The sequence below is a fragment of the Lepidochelys kempii genome, chromosome 15, assembly GCF_965140285.1.
Source record: "Lepidochelys kempii isolate rLepKem1 chromosome 15, rLepKem1.hap1, whole genome shotgun sequence".
NCBI lineage: Eukaryota > Metazoa > Chordata > Testudines > Cheloniidae > Lepidochelys > Lepidochelys kempii.
The window spans coordinates 12,678,347-12,694,997 of NC_136394.1; the positions used below are offsets into that span (position 1 = coordinate 12,678,347).

The 16,651-nt window shown below is 38.9% G+C and overlaps 1 protein-coding gene across 13 annotated transcripts in view; it reads left to right on the forward strand.

The window, feature by feature from the left end:
• The window catches only part of SPECC1L (sperm antigen with calponin homology and coiled-coil domains 1 like), a 114,393-nt gene that overhangs the window by 48,532 nt on the left and 49,210 nt on the right, over positions 1 to 16,651 (forward strand). For 11 of the 13 annotated variants that reach the window (XM_073312791.2, XM_073312790.2, XM_073312799.2 and 8 more), the window contains 3 exons: positions 1,764 to 1,927; positions 4,418 to 4,512; positions 13,569 to 13,659. In XM_073312791.2, coding sequence (XP_073168892.1) covers positions 1,764 to 1,927; positions 4,418 to 4,512; positions 13,569 to 13,659 — 350 coding nt within the window. The remainder of the gene's footprint in view (positions 1 to 1,763; positions 1,928 to 4,417; positions 4,513 to 13,568; positions 13,660 to 16,651) is intronic. The other 2 variants (XM_073312798.2, XM_073312802.2) reach the window with 2 other exon arrangements.

Below are 16,651 nucleotides of genomic sequence, written 5' to 3' on the forward strand. Positions count from 1 at the left end.
TCAAAAAAGCACAAAATTCAGTCTTCAATGAATCCATAGCTCATACAGCTCAGACACAATTCATGTTTTCCCCTGTCCTGCCAATCTACCTGAGCCCTGACCACTAGTCCTCTCTAGGAATTAAAGAATAGTTTGGTCTCCATGGCTATTTGGTCCTTTTGATTCAGACTGGAGACTCGGCAGTTACAGTTATGATGTTTGTGACATGTATACATGTTCCCATTATTAAAACCTTCTATAAAGAGCCATGTAAGTTAACACTGATAAACACTTTGTAAATACAGATATAAATCTTTGAACACCAGAGTGGGGTGAGATTATTTTTGCAGTGGAATTTTGCACAGGCTGCATATGTGAAATGCAGAGAGCAGACTGGAGGAGGATATAATTGAAAATAAGAGTTGACCTGGATGGTGAGGGTAAAGCAGATTAATCTGAAGTGAAGCTACCCATTTGAATAGGCTGTCAGGTAGTAAAACTCCTGATTACTATTGGCCTAGAAGATACTCATACCAGGAGTTTAGAGAGATTAATGCCTTAAGTCATAATGTTATAGCACCCACTTTTGATAGGAATTTCTAACCTAATCTTTGCATTTTCAAAATAGGAAGTTTGCAATTTATGCTTTGCATTATAGGGATCTGGCATCTAGATCTAGAAAATCTGTTATGTTGAAATTAATCAGACTAATTGTGAGTTGTTTGAATCCCCTTGTTGAAGCTAAGGCTTGACTTGCAGTATCAATTCACTACCCTGGTGGGTAAAATATATTGGAACAATAAATGTACTGCCTGCAAATCAGCTAGAAGTCATTTTTCCTTGGAATCTGTGTTAACAATGTAACAGAATCATTTACCAAATGTCAACTTGAAAATAAGCCTTTTATGCGGTAGTCGCACTTTGGGATGTCAGAAGCCTGTTGCTTGGTTTGTTCTGATACTGATTCCAGAAGTGCTTTCTAAATCCATATTACTTGCAGATGGAGGTAAAATAATATACTGGTCATTGGTTTCCTAAGAACAAAGAATTCAAAAGTAGCTGAAAATGATTCTTTAAAAACTTGTTGTAAGATTCCAGAAGAAGAGAAATGGTATAGCTGTTGAAAAATTTAGTTAGCATGGTATTTGATCTGAAACTGAGGCAATGAATGACATCTCAGATCCCGGGGCGCGAGGGGACTTTCTCCAGACAGAATGACGGTTTTTCCATCAGAGTGCCAGTGAATGTCATAACCAACATAAACTTAGGTTGAAAGGGCCCTTCCATTCTAAATTTTAGTGTCCTTTGGGTTGCAACTAGAGTTCAGTCTCAATTCAAAGCTGAACTTCAAAAATACATTTTTCCCTCTCCCACCCTACCGGTGCCACCACATTCCCCTCCCCCCAAAAAAGAGTTGAGCCTTCTTTACTTATGCAGGCATAAAAAAAGTTTGCCCCCTTCAGAAATAATTGTAAAGGCTTATTTTGATGATTTCAGCAGATTAGTTTTTAATCTATGGCAAATTTGAAGTTTAACTCACTAGAAAACATAAGACCCAAAATTTGAGAGCCTTTCAGTTCACTTAGGGTCTCTTGTTGACAGATATTAAAGAAATTGACTGGTATCTAAGGCTGTTAATTTAAACCTAAATTACAATAAATAGCAAAGTAGGTTAATATAATGAGTAGAGTTATGAGCTCAATTCCTGTGTTTACATTTAAGCCTTTTGACATAAAGAAAAAATTTTTCTGATGTGTCTAAGATGGCCTAGCTTTTGTTTACAGGCAGGAAGAGGAACGTGGCCGAGTATACAATTACATGAATGCTGTAGAGAGGGATTTGGCAGCTCTGAGACAAGGAATGGGGCTGAGTCGGAGGTCCTCCACTTCCTCGGAGCCAACTCCCACCGTAAAAACACTAATCAAATCCTTCGACAGTGCCTCACAAGGTAATTATTTCTAGTCAGTGTAGTAGCTGTACAAAGTTAGAGGTTTATGTATGTTGACATGTATACTTCTGATCTGGCTGATTCAAAATGCAGCTGCATGAAACTACAATAGCAACCTACAGGTGCTGTCTGAAACAAACCCACGTACAATAAATTGCATTACTGGGGTACGTTACTGTTAAAGAATTATCCTTTCTCTTCCTCTTCTCTCCCCAACCCCAGGGGTTAAATGTTCTCTATTCCTCACTGTCACTTACCTAGTGATTTGGACACTAGAGGCTTTGTGATTCAGCACTCACTCAACAGGAATATAATACCAATTGTACACTCAGCTGTGTCCCCAGCTGAAGGATATATTCAGTATTCCCATTAAGACACTGACATTAATACATGCCCCCAAATGAGCATCCTAGAAGCTATATTATGACTAGCACCAAGTTTTTCAAAAAATGCCTGAGCTCCTAAAATCCATATTTTAGTGCCTGTCAGAAAAGTGCTGACCCTCCTTCTCCCATTTACCTCAGCGGGAACTATTGGGCACTCGGCACTTTAGGAAATGGGACCTGTAGATTTAGAGCCTGACTTTAAGGTCCTGTTTCTGAAGAGTTGTTATACAAATTTAGGGCTTATCTACATGGTGAAATAATGCATTTTCTGGGATTGTGATGTCCAAAGCACACTAATGCATTGTACCTTATTTAGTCTGTGTAGATCCTGCTGGTGTGTACTAAAAGTTTCCTAGTGCACTATACCAGTGCTTGAAACAGCATTACATTAAATCGTACTAGGGAACCTTCAGTAAGCACCAGTAGGATCTACACAGACCAATTAACGTACAACACATTAGTGTGCTTTAGAAATTGTATCCCCCGTAGAGCACATTACCCCAATTTGTAGACAAGCCCTTAGTCTCATTTACATTAAAACAGCTTTAAATTGCTCTCGTAGTACAAAGGGGCCTTAATGTGGGTGTAAATTACATTTGAATTACATTTACATACACTTTAAGGTCCCTTAGTGCTACCAGAGTGATATAAGCAGCCGTAATATAAATGGCATCCCATTTTTATGCTCACCACCTGAAGACCTGTCATATGATTCAGTATAATCTATAAATCATATGGAGATTCTGTAGATTGTCATATTTTTACATCTGTGTTCTCCCTGTTAGTATTTGTCTTTGTCGCTTTCAACCTCCTCCGTTCTAATTTGAGGGCTGTTAGTGTTTTTGCTGATGATAATTATGCAAAAAATTCTAGTAAAAGGAGGAAGTAACATGAGTGAATCAGCAGAAAACTTGCTCATCTGTGGCTTTGGATAAGGATCCGATTGCTCAGACAAATTATATCAAAATAAAAACTATCCTCCTGGTAAGAAATTTTACATCATTTGCTAGTCATGCAATTAGGGAATCAGCTGACTGGCTGAGCAAAATGAGGTTTACACACACTTTGATGGCACTTCTATCTGAAATTTGGAAAACTTGGAGCGGGGAGATGAAGGGGACTCTCAGTTCCTTGCATCTGATTAGCAGACCCAGCAACTACAACTACCTCTGTGATTGTCTATAGATCAAATAACTTGTTGGTGGCAGCCATTAACATCTTCCAGCATAACAGTACCCCTTATCTTAGCTCTACCATTCTTCCCAATATAGTGTGAAAATGCTGACACCCTGAATGCTTCTCCAGAACAGAAAGAAAGGAAATTAGAATGGTGGCATGGTGGGTGGAATGGGGGTGTTCACAGAGCTCCTACCATGTGGAAGAGGAAATAGGGTTCCCTGTGGTGAAAAAGGGGAGGCCCTGATATGGGGGTTAGGAGGGAATGAGGGGGCACACAGCCCCTGGCTTGAGTGGGGAAATGGGGGTGATGGTATGTGGGGAGGATGTCCTGGGGGATACTCCAACCCCCTGAAATGTGGCGGAGAGATTAATGAGTGGGAAATGGAGGACCCTAGCATGGGTGAATGTGAGTTAGAGCCTCTGTCATGAAGGTGGGGATGGCTGGTTGCAGGGAGTCCCTGACATAAAGATGGATGGGTGCATGTCACACAGGCAGTTTGTGTGGGAAAGGGAGGAAAGTAAGGAGCCCCTGGTATGTGCAATGTACACTGCCAAGAGATGCAACAAAGCATGTAACCCTCTAAATCAGAAAACCAAAGCCACTTTTGGTATATAAAACTTCCAGTTAAGTAGGGGGGAGAATATTTTTTTTGTGAACAGCTGGATACTGTAAATAGTTTTATATGGTTTCTGTTTTTTGATGTAGTGCAGGCTCATGTTAGGAGGTGACCAACGTGGTACTCTGAGCATTTTTGAAACTTTCGAAGTTGCTTTCCAAAAAATGAGCCCTGCACAATATGAGCAAACAAAACACTTGTCAGGTTCTGCCCTTAAACAGTTGTCTTGACATGTGGCTATATGGCCACTTCTCCATTTGACTGAAAACCATGTTGCATTTGGGATAGCTTCCTTTTTATTTTTCCAGTAGTTCCAAGTCCTGCTACAGCCACAATTCCTCGCACTCCTCTCAGTCCAAGCCCCATGAAAACACCCCCAGCCGCTGCAGTGTCTCCTATGCAGGTAAGTGCATGTGATGGTATTTCATCCTTTGTTTGTCAAAGAAATCATGCAAAAGGAGGTGATGGTATTATACAGACGCTGATTGACTTTGTGGGCAACAGTATTAAAATATTGCCTGAGGTAAAATAGTTTCTAAATGTAGAGTTGGACAAAGGAACTGATACAGCCTAAGGGCACTTGAAAAAAATTATTGCCCTTAAAGCCCAGTTATGTTAGGGTGAAACAACCTCTCCCCCATATTTTACTGTTGATACAGAGGCAGTCTGTCCCTCTTCCCTCCCCATTTCCAAGGATGTTGTCAGGGCCAACTTTGCTTCCCATGGAGACACACTTCTGACTACCCTTTAAGCAATATTTTCTGTTGGGGTATATTCTAATGAAGGAACATCTTATTGCATGTACTGTTTGGTTATGTGACATCTTTAACCAACTGGAGTACTAGAAAAATTACCAAAGATTTGTTTAATGCATGTGTAACTTGTAGAGTGTGGTGGTGGTGGTTTTCGGGCGGGGGGGAGGGGTTTCAGTAAGAAACACTGAAAAAGACAGTTCTGTAGTCAGATACTAACTATTCCTGTGCTACTGAGAATTGATATTCTTGTAATATGGAAGACTAACTTCAGTCTTCCTGAACTCGTCTGTCAGTTTTCAGTCCTCTGTCTCCTTTGGGCGATAGAGGTCATGCATCTGTGTGGGATTGGTCATCAGCCTTTGATACAAATTTATCAGTGTTGTGGGCCTCACTATAGGACCTGTATTAGAGAGATGAAGTCATAAATTGGCATTTTAATTCATTATATAGGGATCCAGAGAGTTACGTTCAACGTGTTGATGTACGCTAAGTTCTCTGTCCCCTTTCCAGCCTCCCACCCCTTTGGTCAACTGCTAGGGGAGAACATTAAGTATCACAGGATTGCATAGTTATCAGTATACTGAGAATATTGCTCAGTCTTGCTTTCTATGAACCTAGACACCGCTGTTTTGTTTTCTCAGTATCAGGATGATGTGTGGACGTGGACGAAAGCCAGCAGGGTTGGGCTCAGAACAGATAAGAGTAAAGGTAGTGGTTGTTGGCAGGATGAAGCATTTTAAGGAACTGGCAGTGCTCATTTCCTTCAGTGACAGTGTATGCTCACTTATCAGTAGTTCTTCTATTAGATTCAGAGTATTGGAGGCCAGAAATGCTGCCAATTTATTGTAATACGTGGTGGCACAATTTTACAATCGTTGTTGTGAGAGGAAGCACCTTTTTGAACCCTGGCTTGTGGCAGTGAAGGAATAATGTTTGAAACCTGTTGTCCAAGTATGGCAGCATTTTATAGTGCAGATATTGATAAGTCATATCCCTTCACACTGAGACTCAATTCATAAGATGAACAGTTATAGCTTCAAAACAAAAGTGGAGAAATTAGATGTTTTAATCAGAAAATTTGTTGCTTTCTGTGGTTCAGTCAGCAGTGACAGTGTTTTTCAGAAGACAGCTGGGTCTGACTAGCTTTGTATCAGCTGTGGGTTCAGTCGGCATTGATCTGCCTTTATATTTTTTTCTTTGCTCATGAAAAGAGCATGCTTAATCTCACACTCTGAAAGGCTAGACTAGAGGTTTGGCAACACCAAAGGCTTTTCGCAGTAGCCTGAGGCTTATTTGCTTTATTTATTCATAAATTAACCATGAACTTCAGTTCTTTGTAACCAAAATAACATCTTAAACTAGTGGGGAGCTAGCACATGATGCCTGCTACTTTTCATTTGAGGTTCTCTGTCTGCCATAATTTGAATCTTGAATTGCACTTCTGGTGCACAAGCAGAATGTCAGAAGTGGGATGTTCTCTGGAATGGAAGTAACTCCCTGAAAAAGGAATATAATAGTGTAACACAGCAACTTTCCCTCTAATTTCTTTTGAAAATAAGTGGTTTTACTGAATGTGTGTGACTATGCAGAGAGACTTTTCTGTGTTGACCTTATTTATGTTGTATTATATCTAAGCAGCCATTTATAGTGAAGGAATGATATAATGAGGCCCAGAGAATTTCCATCATGTTACCACATTGATTTCTACTGTCTTCCCCTTGAAGGCACTAAATAATTCAGTTCAGCCTACTTCTTAGAATTTGTCTTCTATCAAGTCTCCCCTGCCAATGATGTCAGCGTTAATATTCTGTTCATTATTCCTTCTCTAGTTACATTGGGAATCAAGATTTAAGAGTGTGACAGCCTGGGACAGTTCCAAGTTTGTCATTGTGGCCATGAGATCTGAGTTAAGCTGGAAGGGTTGTCCACTGCACGAGTACTGAAATCCTTTAGAACAAGTCTAATCTTTAGCTAGCATACTAAAGACATTGATGTGGCTGCAGTGGCACAAGCAGTAGCTTGGGCTAGCTGCCTGAGCACAATTGTGCCAGACCCCCTGGTTCATCCTCGGGTGCCTAGCCTGAGTCACTGCCCATGCTGCTGTTTTTATTGCACTAGCCTGAGCAGAGCTAGCCCATATCTATGTGCTATGGGAAGCATGCTGTATGTGGCAGGGTAGACATACATACCCTTGCTGACTCAGTTTCTTTGTGGTAGCACTTGTCTGATCAAGTAGTGACTCTGGGTCAGTATGACAATCTGTATGCCAACACAAATCCCATTTATTCCCATCCTGGTATTCTTGTAAGATAGACAGACTGTCAAAACCAGGTTTTGGAGTGAGACCCATCTCCATTTAAGACCAGATGCAAACGTAGGCATAACACCTCCTTTAACCTCCCTTGATGATCCAAGTCAGTATCATGGTGTGATAGAACATCACAGCCCAATTATAGCATGTTGCTGTTTAATATTTTCAATGCAAATCTTGCTACTCTCTTCCAGTTCAGAAAAGGAAAGCATTAAGGTGTCTCTTTTGTTCTTACTTGAATTCTCTCTTCACTCCAGTCCTGGCTGTTGAGACAGGTATTTCTCCTCTTTTCCTTCTTCTGCTGATCTCAGTTCCCTAGACTACTGGTAGGCTGGTTTCTGTGATTTGATCCATTTTATCAGCACTCAAACTATCTTGTGTGTCAGGCATCTCTAGCAAATCTAATGTGTGAATATTAAACATTTTGTTTAATATTTTTAATCTTACTTTATGCACCTATAAGGATTACAAAGTATAGTCGTAACTGCAGCATATCTAGGATTTGTTATGCCCTCCACTATAATGCAGTCAACATGGTGGTGGAGTAGAGCAGCTGTTTAACAGTGCATATCTATGTTGCAAAACACTTTAGCAAAAGAGGTGTCTGTCTGTACTTCAGTGTCACTTCAGTAGGAGGATGTCACCAACATTGCGCTTAAATGCCAGTGTCATATTTAACTTTGCTGAGCAAACTGGGTTATGTTTAATCTACTATTTTAAATTACTTTTGACTCGACTGCAACATTCAAGTCTTACATGCATTTTCCTGCTCTGTGCTGATGAGTGACATCGGCAAGTGTAGCTCAGCATGGTGTTTCACCCCTCCATTTTCACCTCAGCCGAAAAGCACATAGGCAGAGCGATAAGATTTAGTCAAAGTGGAGTATTTCTGTGATTGTCACTGTTACTCCTTAAACTGTGATAGCAAAAATTCCTCAGTTTCTAACTTTTTTTTCCCTCTCTGCTGGTGTTTGCAACAATGGAGCCCTAGAGTTGACTTGCTACCTATATTGTAATCACGGTCATCTAGCTCAAAGCAGGTCTAACTGACAGCTGGCAGCCCCGTTACACTAAGGCTCCTACCACGGATTTATCTGAACTGGTGCTGGCAATAATGGGGAATTTTTGCAAAATTTCCCATGTGTAGATCAGGTTTCATCTCAGTGTCCGAGTGAGGCACTCAATGTAAAAGTACAAAAGAAGATATCTCCTTCGATGGGGAATTAAGAGTAGTATATTTCTCTCTCAGTAGCTAGAAAACTGATAAAACAGGGTTAAGAGAAAAACTGAATACATAGTTTTCTCCCTTTTTTTTTTTTCCTGGAAAGCACTATTTTTTAAAATGTTGTATATGTAATTCTCATGAACCTGGACTAATAGCATTAAGGTCTTAGAGTGTAAGCTCTTCATTGCAGGGACCATGTCTGCCTCTGCTTGTACAGCACCTAGCAAAAGGGGACCCAGTCCTGATTAGGCCCTCTGTAATTAGGCTCTACTGTAATATAAATATATAATAACTTACAGATAAGCAGACAGAGATTGGTAATGTGTGCTGGCTTCCCCACACACTTTTTACAACTAACCTGAGGTACTCAGGATTATGGTTTAAGCGATGTTTACCAATTTCCACCAGGGATTTAAACTACAATCTTTGGAGGTTAATGGGCTAACTCAGTCCATCACCATTCTGCCTCTCAAATTGAAAAACCTATGTACATACAGATTACTTTCCTTTTTTAAAGGATTATGTATGTTTCTATTTCTCTTTATGAATCGATTAGTAACTCCCATTGTTCTAGCCTGGGTGATTTCCAGGAAACCTAACTTAATCAAATTATTTTCTGCATGATGGATTTCTGTATTAACCTAAGAAAGTACCAACACCATAACATTTAAAATTAGATTTTTGATGTCTGAAACTGTTAACTTAATTATTTATGCTAACAGATAATAAGCAGGAGATCATTACTATCTAGCAGAACTTTTGCCTTCAGCCTGAAAATGTCAGAAAAAAGTAACTGACATTAAATTTTCTTATTATTAGTGAGATTGTGTACTTGCTGTTCCTCTCTTAGCATAGTAAATCTTATTTCTAATTCTGAGACCACTTTTTTGTTAAACATATTAGGCCAGATTCATCCTTACTCCAGGGGTAAATTAATCTGTATTTCTATTTGAAAGTAAATATCAATAATACTTTTCCCCTCCGCTGTTAATGTTTTCTAGGCATTTTTAGTTTTGGTTTTAGCTCTCCAATGTGGTTTAGAATAAGCCTGCGCGTTTGCTGGCAAACAGGAATGTACATTTTGCTGACTCCCATATAGTATCTGGTATATTTATATCAAACTTATTTTTTATATAAAGAGCAAGTATAATTTTACTTTTTTATAAAATACCTTTATGTTTTGGGAACAGCCCTGAATGGAAGGTCCAGTTTATTTAAGACTGTGGACATCTTTCATTATACAGTTCATTCAAATGAGCCTGATTTTAACATCCTCACCCCTTTCCTCCTGCGAGTTCTTAATGTAGTTTGAAAAGTGACCAATAGGAGCTACAGAATACAGATTGCAGAAAGTCTTTTATATCAATATTTAATATTATGGCTCACATCTGTGCACCCTTCATTGTTTGTATTGAAGACGTGTATCCCTTTTGTCCTTTTGATAACATTTTGTTTTTAGTATTGTGGGCTTTGACTGTTGACATGTCCAGTTCCTCAGAACTGGCTTGTAGGAGTCAGTTAATGTTACACTTAAAGCGCAGTTCTAGTGACAAATCTAGTCCAACAGTGACTTTGTGGGGTTTCTTAGGGGTGGTTTGTTTTTTTTTTGGCGGGGCGGGGGTCAGGTTCCATACTAGTGTCTGATTCTATATCAAATGAGTTTAGTTTACAAGTAAAGTGTGTAACGCCATCCCTTATGCTCATCGTAGGCTCAGTCAAGTAAAATTGTTTCTTGCACCTCATCATGTGTAATTAAGGTTCTGCAGGGCAGATTATTCCCTTAGTGACATCTGTGCTGCATGTCACTGTCTTAGTAGGCTAGTGCAGATGTTGCTGGTTGGAACCTGGTAAATAATTCAGTTGATCCATTTCCCCCTAAAATTTCGCAGAATGTCTGTGGCCTGGCTACGCTAGTGCAAACACAGGTAGTATGAATGATTGAAAATTCTAGGGGAAATTAGCTAGAGCAGACATGGCTGGATATAATGGTATTGGCTCTGAAGTGCCAACAGAAGTAAAAAGCAGAAAACCAAACCAACTTGTTTTATGACAAATAGAAATGACTAACATACCGAAAATTACCAGCTGAGTAAGACTGTCACTTATTTGACCCTATCTCAAAGAATGTTTGTTTTTAAAGTACTGTACATAGTAGAACTTGGGGGTTGGGGAAGTAGTATTGAAACATGGGTAGGTGGCGGTCTGGAGCTATGTTCCCTTGCTTCCAGGATAGGAATACTATCGAGGCTCCATGTTTACATAGGCTTTAGCAGGAGCTTTCTCCTGGAGGTGGGGGAGGTTTCCACTAATTTGGAGTCTTTGAGGATGGTAGAATTGGAAAGGGAGGTCTTCCTCATCCTCTATGCCAATGGTTTTCAGACTTTTTCGGCTGTGTACCCCTTTCCAAATAATACAGTCTAATACATACCCTCATCTGAAATAGGGACATAATATGCCTATGATTAGATTGCCAAGTCTTACTAAATAAAATGCGTTGTCCACCATTACAGGATTTTTCTCACATACCCCCTGACGAGAGCTCGCATAACCCAGTTTGAAAACCACTGCTGTATGCTAAGAGTGCTGGAGTGCTTACAGGGCTAGCCCAAAGATAGGCAATGCAGCAGGTGATTGCCTGATGATCCTTGGTAGAGGAAAGTGTTTAAAAACAAACCCTTTGAGGGGTGGGTTTGTTTTTGTTTTTAAAGAAGGTGAGGGGTGGAGGATCTTAGAAAAATATGGGACAGGTTTAGGTTTAAATCTTACAATCCTTACTGCTGTACTGTCAAGAGTTTTGGCTTCTCAATTTTGGCAGGCCAGGTACAATTATGTTTAATATTTGGGAGAGGCATAGCCCCCAGGACATCAGTGGGAAGCCTTGATTGAGTTGAGACTGTGCGATCTGAGTAAACAGTGCCTAGCCAAAATAAAATGTATTTATTCCTCTTTTTTAATTTTATCCTTTCTTTCAGTTATAGCTGTTATTTCCTTTTCCTTTGTAAAATAGGGAAATTCACTCTGACATGATGGTTAAAGTTTCTGAATAAGTGGAGAACATTAGCTTTTAAAATTAGCTATCAGAAGCAATTTCATGCATGGATTAGAAATAGCTCTCCCAGGGTGTACTTGATTTGCAGTTGACAGCATGTTTAAACAAAGAAATATCCATCTTTATAGCATAATCTGATAATGAAGTGATGAAATACAATTCCTCTTGCTATATTATGGGGGTTAGACTCCTGGACATTGGCAGTTTTCTCATTTTCTTGCCAGTGCAAAAAGGTTGTTATATATGAGAGCCACGCTAGAGTAAGTAGCCTGGTAATCCTGTGTATGCAAGCACATGTTGCAAACTCTATACTTAAAGGTTGTTCTTTTGTGTTTTTTATCTTATCTTTGGGTTTAGCTTCTCTACATGACTTGGCATGAGAAGCACCTGAGCCTTTAAATCTCCTGAAGATAAGGGGGCCCACTCGTTTAGCCATCTTATCTTAGCATGGGCCAGATGGGAAGTTGACAGGGTGTTCATTTTGAACTCTTTAGTGGGCTGATCAGATAGTTAATAGGGACAAGGGAAGTAAATAATGAAGGTATACTATAACTTGCGTTAGATATTTTGAAACCAAATTAAATTTTCCAGGAAATAATGCAAATAGTCTTTCCTGATTCCCTCTGTAAATTAACTGCTGTCTCGGTGACTGTAGAGAATGATTATCAAACTGTACAGTTCATTCAACTACTGAAAGAATAGTGTGTGCATCCAGTAGGTGTGTTTACTTCACTGGAAAATACTGCAAATTGACACTTTTGGAAACAAGGCAGATTCAGACATGTAGTGGTAGAATGGCAACATGCTGTACGCAAAATCCAGATTTCAGAACAAATATGTAATTCCACAATTATAGCCTATTGATTCCAAAACAGTAGTCCACACATAGTTTGCATGTGATCTGTGGAACACTATCGGATCACACAATGCTGGCTCTCCTTCTTTTCAGAGAGTAAAGCTTCATTACAGCTAAAAATATGTAAATGCTTACAAAGAAAAATATTAGGAAAGTAGTTGCTGTAGTTCCTCAATGATGGTATCCAGAAGGCTGTGCTTGAATGGAACGTGAGGTCTCCTGACAACAGTATACTATGAAAAAGATTATGTACTTAACAGTGGAGTCAGCATGTCACAAAAATCAACATTAAAGTGCAGCTCTACTCTGAAAGTGAGTGTAGACAGGGCATTTTGGAGTTCCACTGTTTTGTCAGTGAGTTTCCACAAGTGTAACTGGTTGGAATTTAGTAAATTCAGTTGAAGAAGGAAAAAATAAAAAATCCAGCTCAATTTTTGTCAAGTAGGCTCTGTAAAGAGCAGTGAGAACTTACTTGTATCACTAAAAAGATGTGACACTGGATTCACAAAGGCCAAAAATATGTTAAAATTGTGCTAATTTTACATAGTTACCTTTCAGAGTAGAACTGCTATTCAGAGGACCTTCATACGAAAAGTAATTAGATTGATATCATGAAGTATGATAAATGTTTAACAAAGATATTTACTTTCAGCTGTTTGTAGAGTGTTTCAAATTAAATAGGTGTTAACCAAACCAAACTGTCATTCTGAATAAAAATCACTCTTTGATTTGATTTTTCAGTTCCTTGGTACCTGTTATGTCAAACCTACTATCGTTTGGTAAATGGGACCTTAGTGTGAATAATGTAAATGCACAGGCAGTAAGACTTAGGGCTTGTCTACACGTAGAAGTTGCACCAGTTTAACTAAAGGTGCAATATTAAACCAGTGCAGTTGTGTGTGTGGACTCTTTCCACATTTTATACACACAGCTGCATTGGTTTAATATTTCAGTTTTAGTTAAACTGGTGCAATGTCTGTGTGTAGACCAGGTCTCAGATGAAAAAGTAACATTTGCCTTCTTTATTTATCTCACAGAAGCAAAAATGAGCATGAATTCTCTTTTCATGTTGCCTTATGCCAACCTGAATATATTTATGCCACATTCTGACACCACGATAAGTGTACTGGTTCTTTTTGTTAAGCTGACTTTATACAGTTATTAACTCCTCAAACTAGAGGTTACTTGCTTTACAGTCCATTTTGATGGTTCCTCTTTATCTTCAAATTAAATATGTTACTATATGATATCTTGCTGTTTCAGAGGCATTCTATAAGTGGACCAATATCAACCTCCAAACCCCTTACACCTTTGTCAGACAAAAGACCAAGCTATGCAGAAATCCCTGTTCAAGGTATGTGTTCTACTTCATTAGCTTTACTTCTTGTAAAACTTATGCTACCATTGGCTTGTAATTGGTATCTTTAATATAAAGAGTAAAGTGGGTAGTGGTGCTTTCACCTTTTTTTTTTTTTTTCTTACTGAGAAAAAATATAAACACTGAGTGAGTGTGACTTGGACCCACAAAAACTAGGAATTTCAGAGAGAGGCTGAAACACAAAACCTTGGTGCATTTCAATATATATGTCTGTTATCAAAAAGATGCATGGAGAGAGACTAATTCTCAAGAAATGTACATTTTTTTCACTGCAGTTCAAGAATTGATATCCCAAAACAAATAATTCCTGGTACTTTTTTGAATGTTGTAGCTGTTTGCACAATTAATCTGTCTTTAAAAATTGTTGCCAAAGTTTATTAAACACATTCCATAGATAATCCCAGTTCAAAAGGTTGAGGGGATCCTGAGCATCCGAATATTTTTCTTTACTTATAAAGACCCTTGAAAGGATTCAGTTTTTGTTTGTATGGATTGCAATAGCCAGAGTGGTTTTAATTAAATATTGTTTACTTGAAATTACATTAATTATTCAGAACAGATTCATAAATGAAATCCTAGTAGTCATATTTCATTATGACTTTTTATTGTTAATTTGACATGAAAAGAATATATAGCTTTTTCTACAAGTGCAACGTGTAACTAACGGCAAATTGATTTGTGTGGAATGAACATTTACTGACACTGGCCAGTTTTACATGTAACTCTTCCAGATCTAACTTGTGACAGTAGATGGCCTTTTTTATGAGCCACGTAGTTTCTGTCTCCTGAATGTGCAGCAAACAGCTTTTAGAAACTCTTCACTTATGCAGCTTGCACCTGCTATTAAGTTGTGATCATTCCTTTCATTTTCAGTCTGATAACTTTAGCTTGTAATATATCAGAATTCTAATGTTTCACTGTCAACAGCCTTGTCAATTACCGTAAGTACAATTCATTTTTATAGACTAGTACCACACACAGGCTAGTACATTGGAATTGGTTACCTCAGCCATTCCCATCAGGGCATTCCTCACCATAAACACTGGTTTCCTCCCATCAAGTATTTGACACACTATATAATTTATATTTAAATGAAATTTCCAGGTGTGTATCTTCCCTCATTCATTGTTTCATGGGTTATAGTTAAAGCTAAGATTTTCGTCATGGTTTTTATTAGTAAAAGTCATGGACATGTCATGGGCAATAAACAAAAATTCACGGAAGCTGTGACCTGTCCGTGACTTTTGCTGCTGTGGCTCCTTGGTTTTCGGTGGCTGGGAGCTGTGGGGTTCCCCCTCTGCTCGCGGCATCTGAAAGCTGCATGGGGGCCTTCCTCCGCTCACAGCAGCTGGGAGCTGCAAGGTGACCATATTTCCCAGAGAGAAAACTGGACACTCCCAGCCACTCACCTGAGACATCTCTTCCCACTCCCTCCTCGCAAGGCTGTCGCCCATTACTGGAATCCTGAGGAGGGCCCCCTCAAGAGTCTGTCACCAGAACCTTGCAGGGGGCCCATTGTCGCTTGTCACTGGAACCCTGCCAGTGCCCCTCTAGCTGCCACCTCCAGAGTCCCACAGCTCCTCGGACTGCAGCAGAGAATGTCAGGGAGGTCTCTGGAAGTCTCAGATTCCATTACTTCCATGATCTCCATGACATAAACATAGCCTTAGTTATAGTCTCCCAAACTTTTGGTCTCTGTTAGTGGAACACAGAGCTCCAATGTTCCCTTGTGTGTCTTTGGTAAATTAGTAAAAAAATTTAAAAGGTTGTCTCGCCCATGTATGAATTCTGTAGAGTTCATGCTCGTGTGAATTTTTGACAGAGCCATCCCATGTCCTCCTATCAGGATATGCATGCCTTTAAAAGTGCCAAAATATATTAAAGTCCAGTGTAAAGCCAGGCCAACATGGCACCCATGACATGAAGTCATGCTACTTTGTCCCAGAGGACTGTCCAAAGTCGTTAAAAGAGGACATTTGTCTGTAATTATTGTATTACTGTCCATGGTTTCAAGATTAAAAATACAGGGTACGCTATCACATGCAAATGAATTACATTTTCTTTGCTATGTTATCAATATTCAAGAAATGGTGCTTTGACAGCAGGACAGAAAACTGAATTAAGTTAACAAGTTAATATCTCTATTTCCTAATAGTTCCCTGTTCTGGTAACTTTGTTTTGTCTCTCAAACTCTATTCATAATGTGCCCTTCCTGTAAGAATGAATTGTTTTCATACGCTGGGTGTAGCTGTCTGATTTATGCCTGTTCGGGAGCTTTTTTGTAGATGTTTTCTCAAGATAATCCCCATATGACTCCAAGCGGTATATTTCCTCTTTAATTATGTCTATATATGCCAGACTTCTTTCTGTACTTTTGTTGACTGCAAATTGGGGTTATTTGCTCAGTAAAGTGGGGGTTTTACTTTTAGAATACTTTGATTTTTTTTTTAAGTAAAATTGAAATGCCTTACCAAGTAAATGATTTTGCATCTTAAATTGTTGTAACAAAATACATGGGTAGACATAAACATTAGAAATATATACATTCTCAAAGTAATCTGAAAGGCTTGTTGCCTGCCAGGACCTGTGTTCAGAGTTCTTTGTTTCTCCTGCAAGAGTTAATAACCTTAATATATTAAGTGCTCAAAAAGGCAGCTGCATTCTTTACATTGTTTTATGCATTTAATATAATCAACTTGTACCAGAGAGAGACACAGATCTGAACGCTAGGCATGGTAGGTAAGAAATCTGTTACTTTTTAAATGTATATATTCGTATTTTTTACACCTATCTATGTTGCTCATATATACCAATATATTCTGTTAATGAATTAGGTTCATTTATATATTTAAAGCATTTCTGTTCATTTTTTCTTCAAAAGTTACTGACTCTTTGGATTTTATGTACTTATTAACAATGTATTGCTGTATAACTCTCTAACCAGGTTTCTTTTGTGTGCTCATTTTAA